The sequence below is a fragment of the Zalophus californianus genome, chromosome 4 (assembly GCF_009762305.2).
Source record: "Zalophus californianus isolate mZalCal1 chromosome 4, mZalCal1.pri.v2, whole genome shotgun sequence".
Taxonomy (NCBI): domain Eukaryota; kingdom Metazoa; phylum Chordata; class Mammalia; order Carnivora; family Otariidae; genus Zalophus; species Zalophus californianus.
In genome coordinates, this window is record NC_045598.1 from 59,164,566 (window position 1) to 59,188,641 (window position 24,076).

Below are 24,076 nucleotides of genomic sequence, written 5' to 3' on the forward strand. Positions count from 1 at the left end.
TCTGCTCTGCCTAGAGAAAACCTACAGTATATCTACTTGAAAGGGCACAAGTTGAGGGATAAACATTTCACACAATATAATGTGTGTGGGTGTGTGCACACATGAGTGTGCAAGGCTTAAAACAACATACATTTATTATCTCAGTTTCTGTCCAGGTACATCTTAGTGGATCTTCTGTCCATAGTCTCACAAGGCTGTAATCAAGGTATTGTCAGGGACTATTGTGTGTATATGTGTTTAATATACAGTATCTATGAGTGTCTATTTTGTACTATACAAAACCTAGACTTCAGATGTGGACTCAAAGTAGAGGCCATCTCTATCGTCTACTCAAGTGTGCATTTACATTTTATGATCCCTGTCATTACAGGATTGTAATAAGGAGCTCTGGGTTCATAGCAAGTCCTCCAGCCTTGTACATTCTTACACTCATGAACAAGAAACGCTACTCTTAGTAAATGCTATATCACATGATATAAAACACTGGACATTTTTAGGTAATTTTATTTATCAATGGTATATTATATATAGCTAATGAAAACTTTATTTTCTTATTGACTCTATTTCTAAACCCTTGAAGCAAAACTCCAATTCACCATATTCTTCCCAGTTCATGAGTATATACATTGTTCAGCTAAGTTGGTGAAAGCAAAACATGGAGATAAATAGAACATACTTGCAGCGTATATACTCAAAAGTACTGCTATGTAAAACTTAGCTTGCATTGTGTTTACTGCAAGTGTTACACACAAGTGTTATGGAATATTTTTCATTTTTAACCTAAATAACATTATTTTCCCTTGCAAATATCCATGGTTATTTGTTTGTTCATTTGTGTGTTTTTGTTTGGTTTGGTTGGTTGGTTGGGTTTTCCATTTTGTTTTGGTCATCTTTTTGTTTTTCATTGGCATGCACCTTAAGATCTTCTGGCCTGAGTCCTCCTCTTTCAGATGAGAAAACTAGAGTTTAGAGCAGCTTGATAATTACCCATTTCATGAGAGAAAATTCAGGATTGGAACCCAGGTTTTCCAACTCCTACTCCAGTATTTTTTCTCCCTTATTGTTCCATTCATTGGTATCAATAGCTCTAAGAAATCAGAGCACCGAAAAATTTCCAATGCACAATGTCTGTGTTGGCAAGATATCCCTTCTATTATCCCCTTTCTCAAATGATTTTTTTTTTAAATAGCTCCCTTGAGTGCATAGTTGCAACAATTGAAGATGAGCTTTGTTTTTACTACCAATGTGTGTGTTTGACATCAGTGATTAATACAGTCTTCTCTCAGTTGCTAAGTTTCTTTATGTTGGTGAATAAAGACTTGACAAATTGTTAGGCAAAGAGCATACACTTCAAAACTATTGAGATATACCTGAGTATCAGACAACCTAGGAAATACAAAGACTGAAGAGATGTGCACATCAGCTTATTTTCATTCATCAAGAGGAAATGCAGCTTAAGTGGGGTTGACTTTTTGTGACATTTATTTAGTTCTTGAATTGACTGACAAGCCTATTAATGTAGTCCCTGAACTTTATTAATGTAATTGGAAAACTGCCCACATGTCAATCAACTTCTAATGAGTAATTATGTTCATAAATACTGTAAAATTATTAGCTTTTAATTTGACCCAAACACATACTTTCAAAACGGTAACACGAATATTTTTTTCTAGAAGAACAAAATATTATACTAATAAAACATACAATAAATGTGTTCCTACAATGCACTTCTTAAAATGGGAGTTCAAAAGTTCACCATCCTCAAATGGCCAACAAAATGGAATGCCATAGTAGCATGTAACAGTGTTAAAAAATCTGTACAGTGTTAAACCATCTATGTAGCATAGTTATAAAGACATCTTATGAAAATCAAACATGTGTCTGGGCAGGGCTCATAACTCCATATATCCATAGTCTGGTTTAAAAATATAAGCCTAGTATGGAACAAGACAGAATGGAAAAAAAGAAAAAGGGGGTATATTTAGTGTCCAGAAATACATCATTTTAAACCTATTAAGAAGGAAAACGTCCATATCTCCAATGACTCAAATATAATTATTATCTAAGTGTACTTTTTTTCTCATGTAATAAAAATTTTTTGTAGTCTTTGAGCGAGCAATTCAAGTCAAAGGGTGCAAAACTAAACAAGGGAACAAGATTAGGCTTGGATAACAGAAGAAATGTGTTTTTGACTTGTAATTCCATGCCAGTTTCTGAAGCTGGACAAAATCCTGCCCTCTAGAATCTCTGGATAATCTCTGAATAAAGATAGACTTCAGTGAAAACTTTATTATATTCTCATATGACTTTAAATAAAGAACATTACCACAGTGTGCAATGGTCTGTAATAAGAAAAACCACTGGGGAAATTTCCAGGCTTATTGTTTACCTTACACTCTCCTCCTTAAAGTTAATTATTTAATTAATACATTTAAACTTTGTTATGAAGTAAAGATATTTACTAATAACTGAAGCTGTATTTGACTTCAGGCTTACCTTTATATAAGGAAATAAAGCTCCAGATGTAAGTTAATAAATTCCAGATGTAAGCCATGTACTTAAATTAATATTTAGAGTTGAATTTTTGAAGGGTAAACTCAAAGACAATACAACTAACTTGCTCCTTCAGCTTTCTTATTAGGAATAAAACATGCACTCACTGGCACCACATTATCAAATAATTTCTTATTAATTTTACTTAGAAATGCTGCAATGTCATTTTAAGAACCACAGCATGATATTTTTATGCAACCAACACATGATTAACCTATAAAGCACAAGGAAATAATGTAAAAGGGCAAGAATATGCATTTTCTATTTGACTATCATTATAATTGTATTTTTCTTGAAAAGTATTTATATCAGGGATAAATATGCTCTTAGATTTTAGTATGCATAAAAAAAATAACTTGATGATTCTGTTTGTACTTGGAGATTGTAAGTTAGCTAGAATGACTTATAATCTATCAAAAGTAAATCAAAATATAAAGCATCATGTACCATATTTTTCCAATTACTCCATATTCAAATAAAGTAATTCCAGAAGGCTGTTTCTTTCCATTGTGACTTGAATCAAAGTAAGCAGAATTTGGATTGAGCACAGTGTTGGAAGTCGGGAGGATTACTTTTATTTTTTTTATTTTTTTTTAAAGATTTAATTTATTTATTTGACAGAGAGAGACACAGCTAGAGAGGGAACACAAGCAGGGGGAGTGGGAGAGGGAGAAGCAGGCTTCCCGCGGAGCAGGGAGCCCGATGCGGGACTCAATCCCAGGACCCTGGGATCATGACCTGAGCCGAAGGCAGACGCCCAACGACTGAGCCACCCAGGCGCCCTGGGAGGATTACTTTTAAAGAGTTACTATAGATATTTCAAAAAGTTCTAATATTTTAATGTATCCATCATGGGTTATCAAACATTAATTTTAATGTATCAATCATGGGTTTTCAAAGATGTACTGAAGGGGTGACTCAAAGGAAGATACTAAGTGAAGCATACACAAAAAAATCATAATGTGGTGTTAATGGATAATTTTTGATCTTGGTAAGTTAACGGATAATTTTTGATCTTGGTAAGGATTTATATGTCTATAATAGCCGTTGCACTTAATGGAATCTAGGAACATAAATCCCTGAAGACAATGACTATGTATCTTTCAACATTGTCAGTTACTCCTGAGTCATTTTGATATCTAAATATTGAACATTGTTAAATATAGTCCTTCACAATATAGCAGTTATAGAAATGCATACCTTGCACAGTTAGATGCACCTGCATTGTTCTTGGTGTATGTTGAGTCTGAACAGAACACGTGTATGGGCCATCATCTGTCACATCCACATTCTGTATCTGGAGGCTGTAGTCCCTTTTATTCAATGTTGAAATTGAAACTCGAGGATCCACTGACCACTTATCACCTCCCGCAAAAATAATACTTGACCGGTTCAGCCAGGCACCCTTTGAAGCTCCATCTTCCAAATAACACCTACAAATTACCAGAGACAGAACACTATTAATCAAAATGAAAATGAAAGACAATATTATCTTTGTTCTGAGTGCATTTCCATATGCTGAATTATAGCGCTGTATCAAATGCAAACATCAGACATAAATGCAGAAAATATGAACATATGAACACACTGGTACATCTTCCATTCCTAATGCAAATGTGAAAGAATGCCTGAATACAATTGTTTTGTTTTAAATGTGTGTGTGTGTTTTAACTCAAAGCCAGTCAAAAATCCTTTTTTGTTCTGTCTGGATGACCAGTAAATTTCAATAAAGCTAAATTCCTTCAAATAATAATTTCAACATTAAAACATTTTTCTTTGAAATTATAAGAAGTAGAAAGGGTCCACCAGTTAGCCTGTTTTTTTTCCTGTTTTTTTTTTTTATGTTTAATGCTTTTATTAATAAATAAACAACACACGGCATCAGGTCCAGAAAACCAAATACAGGCTGGTAGAATTATTACTCATATAGGATGGATGTCCAAACATCTAATTCTACCTTGGAATTCACCAAATATACAGTCCTTTCCCCCAGAACACTTTGATGTGCAAAGGTATGTCATGGATTTGAAGAAAGGCAACATTTGTAGAGATCTGAAAGAATGGAAGATCTCCTAGGGTGGAAAAGATAAAAGTCCCAGACCTTCCACCAATATGCAGGTTATGGCAGTCCTCTGGCCAATTAATGCATGTTCTTTTGTTTTGTTTAAATAGTTTTATCAACTATAAAACACTTTAAATTCATAGAAAATTTGAGAAAATATTACATGGTTCCCATATATCTTCTCACCAAATTGCCCACATTATTAAACATCATATATTAGTACATTATGATACATTTACCACAATTAGTAAATAAATACTGATACATTATTAATGAAGGGGGAATCGGAGGGGGAGACAAAGCATGAGAGACTATGGACTCTGAGAAACAAACAGAGCTCTAGAGGGGAGGGGGGTGAGGGGATGGGTTAGCCTGGTAATGGGTGTTAAAGAGGGCACGTACTGAATGGAGCACTGGCTGTTATACACAAATAATGAATTATGGAACACTACATCAAAAACTAACGATGTAATGTATGGTGATCAACATAACATAATAAAATAATTTTTTTTAAAAAAGCACTTGGTAAAAAATTAAGGAAAAAAAACTAAAGAAAACTTAAGAAATCCGAATACACAAGTTAGCCTGTTTTTTTTTAAAGATTTTATTTATTTATTTGAGAGAGAGAGAATGAGAGATAGAGAGCATGAGAGGGAAGAGGGTCAGAGGGAGAAGCAGACTCCCCGCTGAGCAGGGAGCCCGATGCGGGACTCGATCCTGGGACTCCAGGATCATGACCTGAGCCGAAGGCAGTCGCTTAACCAACTGAGCCACCAAGGCGCCCCAAGTTAGCCTGTTTTAACCAAATCCAATTCTACTATAATGTACTAGATACTAGATGGAAAGCATAGAATAGTACCATATCGTGTTTATTTTTTAAATTATGCATTTAAAAAGTGGTAAGCCTGTACACTGAAATTATAAATGGCATTTTACTGATAATGTTGCCATTGCAAGTGAAGAAGACAAGGCTTATATAGTATCTTTACTAGCAAATACTTGCTGTCTTTTCAATAAGCCTACCAATAGACTTTCCAGGAAGCATTCATTTATCCAAAAAACATTTATGAAGCTTCTACTATTTATGGATTTAAAAAATGGTAGTGCCCTTGCTCTCCAAAAGTTTTAGTCTAGTAAGGAAGACAATCAAGCAAATCAATCAATACTAGACAGAAAGATTATTTGATTAAATCAGGCACAAAGTACAAAAAGAGAGCTACTTGACTCAGAAGGGACTTGGGGGTATAGAATAGGCTTTAAGGAATAGGAAATGCCTTGACTAAAGAGGCAAGGAGTGGGAGACATGACATTTAGACAGAGGTGCCATATGTGAGTAACACCAGGGAAAAGTGTGAGAGAGAAAGCCAAACATTTCAAGAACAAACAAGCATGGAGTATAGGGTGGAAGGAGTGAGAGATGAAATTGGAAAGGTAAACTAAAGCCAGATGATAATAGAAAGGGTGATGACAATTAGCAGACTTTAAGGCCAATTTTGAAGCCATTTATTCAAAGTTGTATTTTATAACAAGATTCAAAAATATAGCTTTGTATCCAAGAGAAGTTAGACATCATGATTTAGAACAGAAGAAGGCTGTGGTCATATGTCAGTGATTTTGCTGAAGCCTGGAATTCTATGTTTCATCTTGAAAATGTTCTGATACAAATTAAAGACTAGGTTTCTTAAATGAGTACAAAGCACAGAATGAAAATACACATACATCGAAATAGTTTGACAGCATTTCTACAGAACACCTTGGGGGATTGAACACAGTGTGTGAGATTGCTACAAAATTGCAAGCTGAATGCAACAGGGTAGGCCGCCGCCAACTGTATAAAACTAATCAGTGGGTGAAAAAATAAGGAATAAGGTACACTGCAGAATCTAATTTGCAGTCAGCTTCACCATCTATAGAATCCAAACTAGTAGTCATAAAGGTCATTGTTAATTGAAAAGCTTTTCCTTATGTAATTAATGAAGAAAATAAAACCTACTCTAATGATATAATTAAACAATTATGGTATATTGTCATTCTTAATGATATGCAGAAAGAAGATAGAGGGAACATATTTCCCATTTCACAAGATCATGTGTCTACTGGTATAGGATAGAACACTGAATCACCACTACTAGGACTCTGGCCATTACAGTGCTTGCATATAATATATGGGTTCATCAAGTGTTTATTGTGTGACCTCTGCATTCATGGCCTTCACACATTATCCTATCTGGTGCTCATTACAACCCTCTGGGGTATGGACTGCTATGCCCAATTCATCACTAGAAAATAAATGGAATGTTTAGGTTAAATGACTTGCCCAAGCCACACTATTTAGTGAGTGACAAAGTGGAATTCATAATTAAGTCTTATATTTCTATGTTCAGTGTCCTTTCCTCCATAATGTAGATCAAAGACTTTAAAATAGGTTTCAGAAATGGAAAGATGATCAGAATGTTGCAGAAATTACTGCAAGTAATTTCTTATTTACTAAATGTGACCAACTGTTTAACCTGTCCTATTCTAAAGGAAGCAGAAAATTAATTATTAATGCATGTTTTACCATGAAAGTTTGATTTAGAACACTCTGCCGGGCGTTTTCCTTTCCCTTGAGGCAGGAACAGCTTTACCTTTATTTGGGGAGGTATCGGGAAGACCACAGAGATTAACTAGCCTTTAGATACTAGAGCTTTCATAGACCAAATCCGGGTTACAATTCCTGGTTTTAGCATAAGCACTATTCCTCTGTTCTGGTATATTAGGGATCGTCAAGGAAGAACAGAATTTAACTTCTTCCCTGTGAAAAATGAAAAGAGAGCTTTTTATGTCTCCTTGCTTGGATAAGTGTATTTCACAATTGTTATTGGTCCTGATCCAAAGCTTTTCAAGACATACATTAGGAAGACCCTTGAATGAGACTCAACTAAAAAACAAAAACAACAAAAAACTTTTTTCTATTACTTCCTTGGATTTCTGTAGCATTATTCTCAAATTACACTATTGAGTTACAATTTAAATAACTCAAATTACCATAACAGAATTTTACAAATTGGGAATAGCAAGATCTAGGAATGGCTTTCTATTCTATAAAATCACGATACTTATATAGAGACATACAGTTTTAAGGTGAACCATGAGATGATTATATCAAATATATGAAATAGGTCAAACACGCACATAAGTTTCCTTAATTGTAAGGACTACATCTCCTACCTGTCTACCTCCTCTATGTTCTTCATATCCACCCTAGTTTTGTGGGTTTTTTTTTTTTCCTTTACAATAGAAAAAGATACTGTCTAACAGCTATATAATGTATTAAGAAGGAATTCTGGAAGGAAGGAAGATATTCAGGGTATGGCAGAGTAGGGCAAGTGTGTGGGGAGGGGTGAAAGAAGTATGAGAAGTGGTGATAATTTAGTTTGCACTCTTCAGGCACCAAAAAATATTTTTCTGGTTTCAGAATTCTAATGTCTAAAAATATAAATATGTTGGAATCCTGGCCCATACAAAGTTCATAATTCTGGAAGGATGCTATAGTATATTCATGAATAGCCATCGTGCAGAATAGGAAGTGAAAATATAATAATTAAATTGTTATTATAATTGGATTATTACAATTGCCTCAGAGTTTCTGATTTCTGCCCCCTTAACATCTATAGCATAGTTTATTTTCTCTACAATAAACAGAATAAATTCTTTAGAGTTTAAGTCAGATCATCAACATGCCTTCCTATTTCATTTCCTATTTCACTCATAAGAAAAATTCTAATCCTGAGAGTGGTCAAAGAGCTTATGTAATCTTCCCTTGATGCCTTTCTGACCTTCCCAGCTGCCACTCTTCTCCAGTTGATTCTGGTCTAGACTGCCATCTTCTAGCTGTGCTTCCAAGTCCTGCAGGCCCTAGGAAGTCTGCATTTGCTGTTTTTTTCTGCCTGGACCTCTCTTCCCCCAGAGATCTGCATAGCTTTTTCACTATCTTCCTTTACTGAAGTTCCTAATGTATTAAATGGCAAAAATAACACCACTGACACACTCCCATGAAATGTATTATCTGTTTAGTTGATGGGTTATTTTCTCTCTCCTTGCTAGAAGTAACATTCTGGACCATTGTCTATTTGATCACTTCTGTGTATTCCAGGGGCCCACATATAATTGAAAATAAATATAAATAATAAATATAAATATTTGTTGAATGGATGAATGAAGGCAAAAATTAAGAGAGTTTTAGAAGAAAGAATAATATGGTAAAGTAAATCAAAATTTCTAAAGTGCAACCTCATTGGGAAAGCAAAGTCATGCCTACATTAACATATGATAACATATAATTAAATGCAAATATCTGTCGTACAGACAGTGACTGATATATGATACAGAGGATGAACGAAGCAATCCGAGACAGTGGGCGGGAACCAAGTTCCATGAAGAGAGCAAAATGGTAGGTATGGGGCAGAGGTGAGCTGGGCTCATAACTTCTTGAAATAAGAAAGAACTACATTTGACCCTATACTTTGGGAACCACTTTAAACCATTGAATATTCTGCTGAGTGTACTAAGCACTTTGTTAGGCACTTACAATTATTATCCTATTTAATCTTCACATAACACTATAAAAGTCAGATACTATTATCTTCATTTTAATAATGGAGAAACAAAGAAACAAGTTTGTATCTTGAACAAAGCCAGTTGGCCTACACTCAACCATGGTGATAGATTATGTTACACATTCCTGGAGTCAGAAGCAAGGGTGAGGGATTGTACCACTGTAGGATGGAGGAATTAATGAGTGAGGGAGAGGCTGGTGAAGTAAAGACAGATCATTAATGGGGGCAGGATGGAGCAACAATTCTTGGGTCACAAACTTTGATCTTTTTTCCCCTCTGGACTCCAAAATGGAACATTTTAACAGTTAGTGATCTTAGGATCTCTTTGAAGTACAGACAATGAAATAATCTGAATAAAAACTGTTCGATAATGAATATATCCTTTAATTGAGTATGGTATGGCTTTTCTTGAAAGTGTTTTTTTTTTTTTCTTTTCCACTTAAAAAATCTGCTAGACTACCTACTTCATTGGGAGATGAGTGAAGCAGTTCTAAAAATACATTTTTCCCCCAGAAGCTGTGTTAACACCATGCCAAATATCATGACAAATACTTAAAATTTAAGTCAATCATCTGGATGTTTTGTAATCATAGTTCCAAACATCTGGTTGCTGGAAAATGTATAGAAAATAACCTGAATACTTAATTTTGTTTCATGACTGTTAATTATATAAAACCGGGCTTAAGATAGTTAGTGCTTTTCTAATAAGAATGGCATTGATGTTTTTGAACTCTTTCAAGGAGTTCCTTTATAAATGACACTACTGCACACTATTAGGCAGGTCCTGATCTGGGGGGGTATAAAGTCCCATTTGGTGAACCTCTAGTTGATCGAAATGATGTTGGAATAATTCTAACAGACTCTGTGATAATATCTCCTGTGATGATTAAATCTGAAAGGTGGATATCAGAAAATTTGGTGGAAATTAGCATATTTTGGGCTATTTATTATTTTTTAAAGCTCTGTTAAAAAAAAAAGCCTATGGCTGCTGAGGATTGACTTTTTCCTTTCATATCTCTAATTCTCTGTAACACATTCCAAAAGCATAAGCCTTAGCACCATTACCAGTACTCCACACAGCAGGATTTATTCAGCTCTATGGAAAGAGACCAGCTTTTCATAAGACTTGTTGATGAATGAAAGCTCCTATTAAAGGTACTAATTAATAAAAGAAGAAAAGTGCTATTTCCCTTGGCTTCAAAGCTAAACCATGTGAAAATGATATTCCTGTGAAGGAGCTGGCCAGCTACCTTCACAACTGTCTTTTCATTGTATCACAAAATTCTAAATTTGACAGGAGAGCTTTCAGAAGCGTAAAGAAAAAAAATGAAAAATTCACAACCCCATACAATCACCATGCTAATTCCTCATACAAAGAGCTTTGATATCCTCGCTTCCAGGCCAAAATGAAGTAAGGGAAGTAAAGCAGAGATTAAACAAACCAGAGCAAATTCTATCCCCTCTCCTACTTGCCTTTGTTTTTAAGGCACTCTCCTCTTAATGTCTTTGATGATAGTTATTCACTAGATACTATATCACAGATATGGATATGAATAGACATGTATATATATATGTATATAACATGTAAATTATATAATATATATAAAGTTTGCTAGATAGTAATATTATATATAACATTAGGTTGATTTAATATTTCCAGATCTCCTTTACTACTACTATAGTAGAAAGTGCTTTGGTGCAAAAACAAATCCTATTATCTTTCTATTTTGGCATGTGCACACAGTGTGAGATTTTGCCAAGGGAAATCCACAAAATCAGCAATTTGTCCAATGAGTTTTAGTTATTTAGTGAAGTACTCACCCCTATAGATGATGAGAATTATACTTTTAAATATTTTTAAGAGTTATGTAAGTGAAAATGCACTTCTGCAGGTAATGGTTCGGTAATAATATTGCATGTTATCTATAATAACATATTAATATTACTACTGCCAGATATTGTTGTAAGCCCATTGTGTACATTTCCTCACAAAGAACTTTTAAAAATAGCTACTGTCAAGTACTACCATAATGCCCACTTTGCAAAGGAGAAAGTGAGGGTAAGAAACTTAAGATGACTTGCTTATTGAAATTTGTAATGCATGGAAAAAACTTTATTATGAAGTAATTGCATCAATCTCCAGGCAATTATTACCTAATTAATATTACCTAAGTAATATTAATAACACATGTACATTTACTTTTAGAATGGAAATTATGTCATGTTGGGCATATTTTACTAATAGTAGCAAAAAAGAAAAACAAAATACCAAATAACATTGATTTCTTATTTTGCAAGAGAAATAAATCTCTTTTCTATATATTTCATTCTAGCACTTTTTTTCATTAATACAGCTATATTAAAAATACCTTGGATAAGAGATTGGAATTTATCAGCTACTATCTAATTATAAGGCTAAATTCTCAAACTACTTATATATTTTTAATATTGTAAATCAGAGGGGGAAAACCTGAAAATAATATTTTTTGAGTTTTATATAAAACTATACCTAATTCCTAAAAGATGGGAACTTTAGTATGATCAAGTGAGAGTGCAAACTCATACCTTTTAGTGTTATTTTAATGCACTATTCAGATTATTTAAAGTTTATATTTAAAAACACATTTATAATCCAACATTTTCAATGCCTAGAAAATCATTAACATTTGATTTTGGATTAATCACCAAATTCCAAACATTAACAGCAATTATTTTAACTTATAATTAAACCATGCTTTTCTATAATACCACTTTATCTTATTCTTTCCATTGACTCATTTAAGTCAAGCTTCCATGTAAACATATATGTCTGTGTTTTAAAGGTCAGTGCTAAGAAACGTTTATACATTTAGAATTCTTCATGACATTATTTGTAAATCACTCAATATATAAATTAACATATATTACATAAAATAAGTATGGATAGAGTGAAAAAGAGCCTGTACATTATAACTAAAGAAAATCGGGAAGTCCTTACTGAGGTCTAATTATAATCTTTTAATAATAATAATAAATCCCACTTGCTGAATGACAACTATGGGTTAAGAGTTATAGAAAATGTTTTAATATATGATCCCATCTAAAACTAATAAAAGCATTTTGAGAGGTAGGTAGGTCTTACTATGCCTGCATGAAGAATAGTGAATGCACAAATGCAAGATTTTTTTTGAAGATCTAATTTATTTATTTGAGAAGAGAGAATGAGAGAGAGAGAGCATGAGAGGGGGGAGTGTCAGAAGGAGAAGCAGACTCCCTGCTGAGCAGGGAGCCCAATGTGGGACTCGATCCCAGGACTCCAGGATCATGACCTGAGCTGAAGGCAGTTGCTTAACCAACTGAGCCACCCAGGTGCACCCAGGATTTTTTTTTTAAGATTTTATTTATCGACTTGTGTGTGAGCGAGAGAGAGAGAGAGAGAGCAGGGAGAAGGTGTAGAGGGAGAAGCAGACTCCCTGCTGAGCAGGTAGTCAGATGCGGGACTTAATCCAAGGACCCTGGGATCATGACCTGAGCTGAAGGCAGACACAATCAACTGAGTCACCCAGGCACACCACACAGAATTTTTTAAAAAGATTTATTTCTTTATTTGAGAGAGTGAGCATGGACGCACAAGCTGGGAGAGGGGCAGCAGGATCGGGAGAGAATCTCAAGCAGTCTCCCCACTGCTTGGAGCAGGCTCCATCTCAAGACCTGAGATCATGACCTGAGTCGAAACCAAGAGTTGGAAGCTCAACAGACTGAGCCACCCAGCTGCCCACGAAAGCAGGATTGATGAATGAGGCAGAGAATATAAACAGGAAGAGGTGTTACATATTTGAAAAGTTCCTTTAGGACTAGCTTTGCTCAAATGGCTTTAATCATGAATCAAAGTGGAAATTTCTTTGTCTTTTCTACTTTTTTAGTTTTTGAATTCAACTAAACCAGCTTGCTTTCTCCCACATGGACTTGAATGTGAGATATTTGGATCTGGAAGGACTTCAAATTTTCTGTTAACTGGCAGGTGCTCTGAACCGCTGTGGGGAGAATTTGTCTCCAGTACTGTCTCCCCAGCAGCTGCTTCCTGGAGAAGTTGGACTTTCACCTCAACAGCTATAAAGGGAATGAACACTATATTCAAAATGCATGCAGGGGATGTTTAAAATAGCAGTATCGAAGAGGGAGAATGCAATCAGGCCCAGAGAAGTGACTGAGATAAAGCTCTAGGGTCTCAGCAAACCTCTCTATTACATCCTCTTTGGGATGGAGCCAGGTACAGACATCTCATTCTCAAAACAAGAGGAAAAAAAATGGAATTCTATATTAAAAACAATTATCAGCAATTCTACTCCCTTCCATCAACCATCTTTCTGTTTAAGTCATTTAGAAAGTATTCTATTTGCACATAAATACAGATGATAAAATAAGAAGTATACCAAATGGATATACAGAAAATTTCTAAACATTTCTTTTGTCAAACGAATTAAGTACATGCTTCTTTACAGCATAAGTGAATGCACAAATTTAGAAAACAAAAATAATTGTAAAAATTATTCTTTCTCTCTCTCTCTTTCTCTCTGCTTGTGTTGGTCTTTAAACATTCTTCTGGTCACTGTTGGATCTTTCTTCATGCATTTTTTTCCTAATAAAAATATTCCGAGCACAAATTTTATTTTATGAATAAAGAATGGCTACAAAGCACAATTAATTAAAGCCAGGCTTGCAATCATTAACTAAAGTAGCCATTAATCCATATTTATCTGTCCGCTCTTGAGAAAACTGACTAAACCATATTTCAGTATGAGCTATGCCTTAAAATATAAATTAGGAAATGTGCCCCAGAGGGAAAAAAAAAGTGGTTGCTTTTTTTTTCCATCTGCTTCCTGCAAACAAACTTTAAGTGATTATATTTCCTCAAAAGATCTTAAAAAGTAGGCTGAAATCTAAGTCTTTCCTAGATCACATGGACAAATTATTCATCCTTGAGAGGAAGCATAGTGTAGTGATTAATTATAGTTTATGTTGGAGTTCAAATGCCAGCTTTCTTGTGTACTAGCTGTGGAATGTCAAACAAATTAATTTACCTCAATTTTCTCACCTGTAAAAGGGGGTTAGTAAAATTATTGATCTGACACTATTGTTATGATGATCACATTAGTTTGTTTAAGGTGTTCACGATGGAGACAATTATGTGGTAAGTGTGTAAGAGCAACTATTATTAACCTACCTTCTTGTGGTTAGCTTTGTTTAAAAACAAAACAAACTACTACAGCATCCCCACCAACAAAAAGACCCTGTGATATGAAGCGTAAGAGAAAGAAGGGAAAAAGTGGCATTTGTAGAGTCTGGCTTGATATAGCAAAACATTAGCTACGTAGTCACATAATCTCCAAATCACATAAAGGGCGGGATCACAAGAAATCATTTTACAGATAAAGGAGTCAAACCTTAAAGTACTTCTCCTATTTTACCATCTTTGAACTTCCAGAAAGGCTTTTTTTTTTTTTTTTTCTACTTCTCCATTTTGTAAGCAGAACATACAGAAAAAGAGAGCTTTGGTGTTATATATATATTTTAATTATTTTGAGACTGAACACAAGTTTAGAAACCAGCTCCCTGGTTTACTAACTATTGTTTTGGGCAAGTAATTCAACCTTTATTAAAGCCTTATTTATTTACAAAATGGAAACAGTTCCACCTGTACTAAGAACTCCAATTTTGGTATAAGATCAAATGAGACTGTGCATGGTAGATAGATTTATAAAGTTATAAAGCAAAATATAACTGTAAATATTTTATAACTATTACACTGTTTTATGAGTTAACTTTCCTCATAACTCTAGAACACAGTTATAGGAATCTCTATTTGGAGATTATATGAGCACAATGATGTTCCCAAACTCAGTGAGATGAAGAAAAGGTTACCAACTGTTTTCTTTTTGTTTTTATGGTCCATAAAATGATTTTCTACCCTATATAAACTTTTTCACTTTTTTAAATTTCCACCTAAAATTTTTAACATAATCTGACGTCTTTGCAAAAAATTATAATTTCTGGTTGTTATAAATATGGCTATTTTATAATAAACTTGTTATTTCTCACTTTTAAATGTGTCCAAGGAAATCTAAATAACATAGTGATTTGATATTACTATCATCCATTTAAAAAATGAATAAGTTCTATTTTAAAAGAAATGCTATATTGTTTCTTTTTATTCTCAAATTCATATTTCCATACTACTTCTGCTATGTAATTTGATTCTAAACCAATTTTTAATTTTTTTTAAATTTTATTGATACTTTATCTTCTCTGCAATAAAACTGAACATATAAAAAGTGGCTATAAAAGTTCTTGTGACTGTAAGAATTTAACTGCAAAAAATATTCTGGATGAATTTATTTTCACAATTGTTAATAGTGTATAATTGATCAAATTATATATATAATATATAAATATATATAAATATACATATTTTTAAACTTTTTTTACTTTACATAGTTAATAATGGATATCTTAATGAGGTGGATTTATTTAGATATATGAACAAACTTTCTTGTTCAAATGAGCGTACTATTTGTGTACTATTTGCTTACATGAAACAGGGTCTAGAATCCATTCTGAGAAACCTTGTTTCTTAAATAACACTATAAGAATGGAAAGAGTCCTGGTATAGTGACACCACTCAAATCCTTAACTCCACTGGAGTGATGTAGTTCTGGTATAATTCCTAATGCTCTATTGGTGTATAATTATTAGATCTTCTGTAGATATGTTGGAAGCAAATTGGGAATTGTGACTTAATTACTGTAACATGACACCCAAATCCCTTGTGTAGACCTTGTTTGGATCCTGATTCAACAAACCAACTAAACAAGACATTGGTGAACCAACTAGGAAAATGTGGTTATGAACCAGATAAAAGACAATACCAAATAATTACTATTTATTATTTTAGATGTGATAATGGCATGATGTCCACTTTTTTAAACAGATGTATGCTGAAATAAAGAGGAACAAAATGATACGATGTCTATGATTTCCTTTAACTTAAATCAGCTTCAGCTAAGAAAATAAGAAAAAGGAAAAGAAAACAGATAAAGCAAAGTTGGTAAACTCTTGATAATCATTGAAGCTGGGTGCTGGGTGTTTGTTTCTACTCTTGTGTATGCATGAAATCCTCCCCACCTGCATAAAATTTTTTCTTAAAATTTTTCATTTGAAAAATAGAAAATCATCATAAACCCTAAGGATATTTTTACTACAGTTTAAAACTTCTGGTACTTCGAATGTTATATTTTATATCTTTTTTTTTTTTTACTGTTAAGCTATTTAACTCCTTTTTAAAAAAAAAAAAGCTGTCGGCATACTTGCCTCTAATTTTTCTCCCTTTTAACCTCCAGCTTCTGTCTACACAAGGTTAGGGGAAACAGAATTTGTGTGAGAATTATTGAAAATTAGCTTACAGATCAGCTGTAGTGTCTCAAAGACGTTCTTTATAAAGAATATTTACGTTTCAAGTATAGTTGCTTTAAAAAGTCTTTTCTCTTCCTTCTGTGTTAATTCTATGTTTAAAATTGCTAGAAATATGTTAAAAACAAAACTTGGCTAAGACAGTATTATATTTGTATATATAATTTGTATTATAATTGCCCATGCATGTATCAGTAAACTAAAAATATCCTGTCTCTTAATACTAATAATAATGTCTTAATTTTGGTAAATCCCATAAGCTTGATTAATTGTTTGTTGCTGTCGTTTACTCAATATTTTTAAATATATGTGTTGGTAATCTCTTGGGTTTCTTTTTTTCTTTTCCTTTTGAGAAATCTAAATATACCTACCTTTTCTCTGTGATCAACTCTTTTGTTATTCTTAAACCTTTGCTGCTGTAAGAGATATGTGTGTGCTTCAAGAAGTGTGTGTGTGTGTGTGTGTGTGTGTGTGTGTGTGTGTGTGTGTGTGTGAGAGAGAGACAGAGAGTGAAAGAGAGAGAAAAGACATTTGAGGCTAAAATAAATAAATGAAAATGAATATTTATAATTACAAGAATAGTAAATGATGGCAATATTGAATATGTAACTAACATATAATTTATATTCATTTCATCTGAACCCTTTCCTAAAGAAAGTACCAGAACCTCCCCAAATATCAATGTATTTCTTGCTTGAGAATCCATCCAGCAGTAGTGTCTAGTGGACAGCTGGACCCGTCATATCTCAGTGCCTGGCTGGCTCAGAAAAGCAAGTAGCTCCAAGGGATGTAAAATTCCACTATGACTTATGCAAAGCTGAAATTTCAGCCATAAATTTTTGGCTGGACCTTTCCTTACTGGATTGCTGCATATTTTCTTATCTCCATGAATAAATCATTTCTCAAGGTCAGAATTCTGTGATTTTGCCATTACTTCCTCAAAACACTCTAAAAAGGGCGCCTGGGTGGCTCAGATGGTTAAGCGTCTGCCTTCAGCTCAGGTCATGATCCTAGGGTCCTGGGATCGAGTCCCACGTCGGGCTCCCTGTTCCTTGGGAGCCTGCTTCTCCCTCTGCCTCTCTTTCTCTCTTCCATGAATGGATAAATAAAATCTTAAAAAAAAAAAAAAACACTCTACAAAGTAAACCTGGAGAGCAAAGAAAACCACCACTATACCGTTCTCTAAAAACAGGTGACCTGGAACCTGGTGAAATGCTAATGTGGTTTCTCCAAGGATCAATATGCCCTGAATCTAGAACAACATAGGGTTGAATCACAATTCTTCCTGACATTTACTAGCCTTAGAAATTTGGGCACTATTCAATTTTTTTAAACCTTCACATTTGATTCTTTAAAATCGGGATAGTAATACATATTTGAAAGGGCTATTTTATGAGGATTAACCGAAATGTCCCAGGGGATAAGACCTAACACTGAACCTTAGGTGTTATTTCTTCGGGAAGTTCTTCCTGACATCTCTATTCCAGCCCTTAGACAAGTTTAATGGAACTCTCTTAAAGCTTGCACTGCCCCCAGCACATTAATTATCTTGCTTTATTAACCCACACTGTAAAACTGCTTGTTTAAACCATTTATTGACCCTGCTAAACTATAAAGAACCCTGGTTGACTTATTCATTGTGAGGCCCAGAAATGAGTGCACTGTCACATAGTGCTTTAAACAACAACAACAACAAAAAATTGTGTGTACGTGTGTTTTGGATACTATGAGAACCTTAAATAAAATAAAGTGTGAATGGTGAATAGAAGAGGAGAAATCACAAACTTCCAGAAACAGGAATGAGGTGGGAACAGGTCAAGGAATAAGGTCAGGGCTTAGTGCAAGAGGTAGCACTGATGTTCATCTTACTCCTGTTGTATTTTAATTCCTTTGCTCTTGGTTATCCTAAACTGAAACACACACAGAAATCCAGATTTCCTCTATGGTTCAAAATAGAATATATCATTTGGAACAAATGGGCATGCCCACTGTCTACAGGGTTTATGGCTTGTCCATTATACTATAAAAATAAGAGTAATAAAAAATTCTAGCTTTCATGAACTGAAAGTAGAAATGTTATTTGTCTCAGCAAAACAAATGGAAGCCACTCATATGGTAATATTTTCTTTCTTAAATTTCTGGAGCATGTGAGAAAAACTCAGGGGCCAGGTTAAATAAAAAGTGGGTGAGAAGTAGTCATAAAGAAACTGTACTTGATAAATGAGCAAATATTTTGCCTAAACATGGGAAAAGCTTACTCATTTGGTTTTCATTTGATCAGAACAGTATGACATTTGTAATTATTATCCTTACAAATACAAAAATAGGTTTTTAAAATTTTATTTGATGATCTACAAACATGTTCTTGGTTAAATATTGCTATTATTTATGTCATTTAGTTCAGAGTTCCTAGTTTGGGACAGTAAGTCTTCCATTTCTTAGCAAAAAACAACCATGTCATTCACTGTCCTTAAATTTATCTGTATTTTCTTGCTGAACCTCCTAGTAATTGCTTTTAGTATAATTTGTAATTAACATAATATGTATTGGGGGAACATAATTATACATAATAAATGTATGGCAATAATAAATTAGAGAAAGAAAAGAATGGACATTGAATGCTTTTTAAAATTAGAAATATAAAATTAAGTGCCCCTTAACATTGTAAGGGTTACTATACTTGAAATTCTTTGTATTTCACATATTTTCATCCTCAAAGACTCTGTTTAACTCTTGAACTGGTTTCTTATGTAAGGAACTCTTTACCTTTTATTCTATGATTCTATGGCTACCTCAGCCATTAATCTCTTACATGAAGCTGTCAAATTTTTTATGAAAATCGGAGTGTACTGTGCCCACTTTTCTTATCTTTCACACTGCCTTATTTTCAAGCAGCCCAGCAAGTTAGTTAAGCACAAACTGCCTTGTAAAAATCATGTTTGAAACACAGCCACATTCTCCTCAGCTTTTATTCTGTTACCAATATTTCACAAGTGTCTTTCCAATCAATACAGAGCACATGGGGCTATTGTTTCCTGGCTTGCTTGTTTTCTGAGCTCCTTAATCTATGACTGTCTTCCGAATCAAAGGGACTTCACATATGTCAGACTGTATATACACGCACATCTTTTTTTCTCTCTCTAATTGGTCTCTAATTATGAACCCTTGAAAGAAGCTATCATATTTTTCTCTTTGCTTTCTGTAAAGCATCAGTTTATCATATGCATGTTTTCAGGATTTCAAATTAGCACTGAGTTCTTTAAAGTCCAACTTTATTTTTCATGTACTAGTACAGAAGAAAAAAATGATTTATAAAATAAATATAGTACTTTATGGAGACCTAATAGATTTTTAAAGTGGCATCCTTTAAGTCATAAGTAAATGAATGTATTAATTTTCCTTTGAAACATACATTGGTCCAATAATTAAAGGAAACCATTTCAACAAAGTATACTTTTGATTTTGCCAAACCCCAAATTTTCTAACAAATAATGGGAAATATTTGTCTTTCATCTTCAGTAATGGTTGAAAGTCACCACTACATAACAAATACTCAGTGACTCTTGTGAAATGAGTTAGTCATCCCAATTAGCTATTAATGGGCAGGCAACTATAGCAAGCAAATCACCAATAGCACTACTAATTAAACTCCACTTTATATTTAAATACAGAAAAAAAGGTGAGTCTCAGATATACCTTATTTTCTCTGTTTGTCTAATATTATTGGGAAATAACCACACTTCAAAATGAATTCAAGATTGCTATTTTGAGGCAGATCCTGAGTCAATTCCCATTTCAACTCCCTCAACAAATTTTCTTATAAATTCTGTCTATGCAAGGATACGAGAAAATTAAAAGACAAAAAGAATATTCCCTTGCTTTCAATAAGTTTACAATAAAGAATGGAGGATATGCAAAATATTTACACCATGATAGATGGGATAGAAATACCATAATAGATTCTATAGGCTATAAAGACGTTTTAGAGTAGATAAGGGCTATTCTTGAAAAATATGGAAAGAAGTTTTTTTTTCTTTTTAGCATATCTTATGAACTGGATAATAAGCTAAGTGATTTCACATATACCATGTTTCATAATGACCTTCTGAAATACATATTATTAGCTCTTGGATATATTGAAAAAATGCAAGCTCCAGAGCTATTAATAATTTTCCCAAGATAGGAGAATCAGAAAACAGCAGTACTTTAAATGCTTCCTTTATTCATTTGTCCATCCATCCATAAATTATTACTTTCTCCAAGAAGTTATTGAACTTATTTGTTTTCAGTATTGCACGGTTGACTAGGAATACTGAGTTGAACATATATGGTCCCAGAAACTCCAGGAATTCCCAGAATAGTAAGGAGACATACAGATAAACAGGTCATAAAGATATACTGTGATAGGTAGTATAATGTTGGTAGGCAAAAGGCTAAAGAGAAGGTAAAAGAGGGAATGCATTAAGTCTTCCTGTGCAGTTCTGCACTGAAATGAGAATTATAAAAGCAGAATATACAGTTAGAAGCTATTATCTTAGCCAGAACTCATGACAGACTAGACTGGTTTGTCAATAGAAAAAAATAAAAGCATATAGATGAGAGAGTCATGGTCAAGGTGGAATTGTTAGTCTTTAAAGAGATGAGGGGTTTAGTATAAAACAAGAGTGAATGGGTGATGTTATTTTTAATTGTTTGAACTTAGATATCTGCAAAAATACAAGTAGTACTTAAATCTAGGGAAATTGGAAAGAGGGCTTGGTTTAAAGGCGGAGATTATAACTACTTTCTTTTTAACATACTGCATTTGAGTCACAGGTAGCATCACCAGGAGAAGGTTGTCAACAAGTGAGCATAAATGCAGACATTAGGAAAAAGACATATTTAGAAATCATTCACAGTAAAATTAAGTGTGGTCATACTCTAGGACATTATGAATAAAGAGTCTGAGGGACAGAAATTTGGATATCCTGCATATCCTGCATATGTTGAGGAAAGTAGGAAAAAAAACATTTTAACATGAAAGCGAAGAAAAGTTTTAACAAAAAGGGGCATTCTCAAGTGTCTCACACTACAGAGGAGTCAAACAAGGACTGGAAACATGCCATCAACTAGATTATTTCTCAGTGACATTATAGAGAAGCAGTTTGAGTGGAGTGGTGATGATGGAAGGAAGTAAGCATTTTAAGAGGTTTATTGCAGAGAATGAGGATCAACAGAAACTACAGTTTCATCAGTGCTCAATCACACTCTTTCTATAAGAGCTAGATTTATGAAAAATAAAGTTTTCAGCAGCTTTCTCAATCTTTCTGTTTTTTAAATTTCATTGCATTAAAGTCCCTAAGTATTCGTCCTAGCTTACTACTTACATACAACAGGCTTTAATTAGAGATAAAACTGACCAATTGGATCATCTTGTACATCTTTGACCTGTAGCCTTTGAAACTATAAATCACAAATTCCCTATTTGGTCATTGCTGAATTGGCAAGCATCATTTAATTGCCAACAATTTTGTTTTAGGGGAGCCTGGGTGGCTCAGTTGGTTAAGCGACTGCCTTCGGCTCAGGTCATGATCCTGGAGTCCCGGGATCGAGTCCCGCATCGGGCTCCCTGCTCAGCAGGGAGTCTGCTTCTCCCTCTGACCCTCTTCCCTCTCGTGCTCTCTATCTCTCATTCTCTCTCTCTCAAATAAACAAAATCTTTAAAAAAAAAAAAAACAATTTTGTTTTAAAAATTGTATTCAAAATCTGTCTCCAGACAATAGTTTTGGACTATAGATTAGATTGTACTATAGATTAGACTATAATCAATATTTTTGTCCACACAATAATATAATTACTAGATCCTTTATTTCCATCTCATTTAACTTATTTGGATAATTTTAAATGTATGAATTCAGGACAGGATCTGACACCCTTATTACTCACTTAGAACCTTAGAAAATAAAACTGCTTAGATTGTTTATTTTCTTCTCATCATTACATTTTCAATTAGTCTGTGAGGAGGGGTATTTTTTTTAAAGATTTATTTATATATTTGAAAGAGAGAGAGAGCATAAGAGGGGGAGGGTGAGAGGGAGAGAAAGAGAATCCCAAGCAGACCTCCACTGGGGCTCAGTCTCACCACCCTGTGAACGTGACTGGAGCTGAAATCAAAGGTTGGATGCCTAACAGACTGAGCCACGCAGGCATTCCTAGAGGGTTGTTTGTAATCTATAAACTTGTATGTCCCTGTTTCACGTTGATATTAAAAATGGATACTTTATAGACAGCTATATTTAGATAGCAAAGACAAATCAAGGAAGAGAGAAATTACTTTAAAGAAAAGGACTTTCACATAAATTGATTTACTGTATACTGATTAACACGGATCCAACTTCTTCTCTATTCTTCTGAAAGACTGTGCACCACAGTTCATAAATTCAAGCTTTGAAAATCTGAATGATAATATTTTAAATTTAGTTGGATATAAACCTAAATAAAATAGAAGACTCTTTAAAAATCTTGCTGACCTAAGCAATTATCAGGATAATTCACATAGATAATACCTCAGAATTAAATGAACATTAAATTAAGGATGAGGGAAGTGTTGGAATAATTATAATTATTTTCAATAATCCATGCTTTTCTGACTTCCAAAAAAGAAATTGAAGGAATCAAGATCTTAAAAACAAAAATCCATATAAGCACACTGTTGAAAATACAAAGTTCAATAATACAATCAATCCTAATAAAAACTATTGCAGTCTTGTAGCTGTTGAGCACATGTCATAAATGATCAAATGATGATTACCATCATTTCATCATTAATGATATACTAAACGCTAATCAAATATACAGAAGTACTTTATAAAATTGCTGTTGTTGCTATATTTCACAGGAAAATGAGATGAAACACAAGGAAATTAATATCCTAAAGCTACAACCTAGAAATAGTTAGAGCTGGGTTTTGAACTGACCCAGCTGAATCCAAATTCCTGGCCCTTTCCACCATATTCTCCAGACTATTACAAAACTAATTTACTCAGATACCACTGAGTAACCCTTTTTTATCCTAGAATGTTACAGAGAATTATGTAAATGAGTCCAGGAAATAAATAATATTTTTTTAGTAGGCCATGGTCAGAGCTTACATGGGCCTAGTGACACTTTTAGTAACTGAACAGGGAAGCAAATGATATTGTATAGAAATAGTTCTTTTACATGGTGGGGGCTAAATTCTTGAATACTAATATTCTTCCTTTTCCTAGCCTATAGATATAAATGGCAATGAACTCAGGGCTCTGGGATCCTCGGGCACAATAGATTGCAAACTCCCTGAAGGCAGCTTTGACCACCAAAGGTCAAGCAGGCCTCCCTATAGAACAAAGAAAGAAATAGCAGAATGCCTCTATTCACTGCATCACTCAGATACATTTAT

The 24,076-nt window shown here is 33.9% G+C and overlaps 1 protein-coding gene across 2 annotated transcripts in view; it reads right to left on the bottom strand.

The window, feature by feature from the left end:
- Nucleotides 1-24,076, bottom strand: part of NEGR1 (neuronal growth regulator 1) — an 857,231-nt gene that overhangs the window by 486,376 nt on the left and 346,779 nt on the right. For both annotated transcript variants that reach the window (XM_027620493.2, XM_027620504.2), the window contains exon 2: nt 3,754-3,986. In XM_027620493.2, coding sequence (XP_027476294.1) covers nt 3,754-3,986 — 233 coding nt within the window. The remainder of the gene's footprint in view (nt 1-3,753; nt 3,987-24,076) is intronic.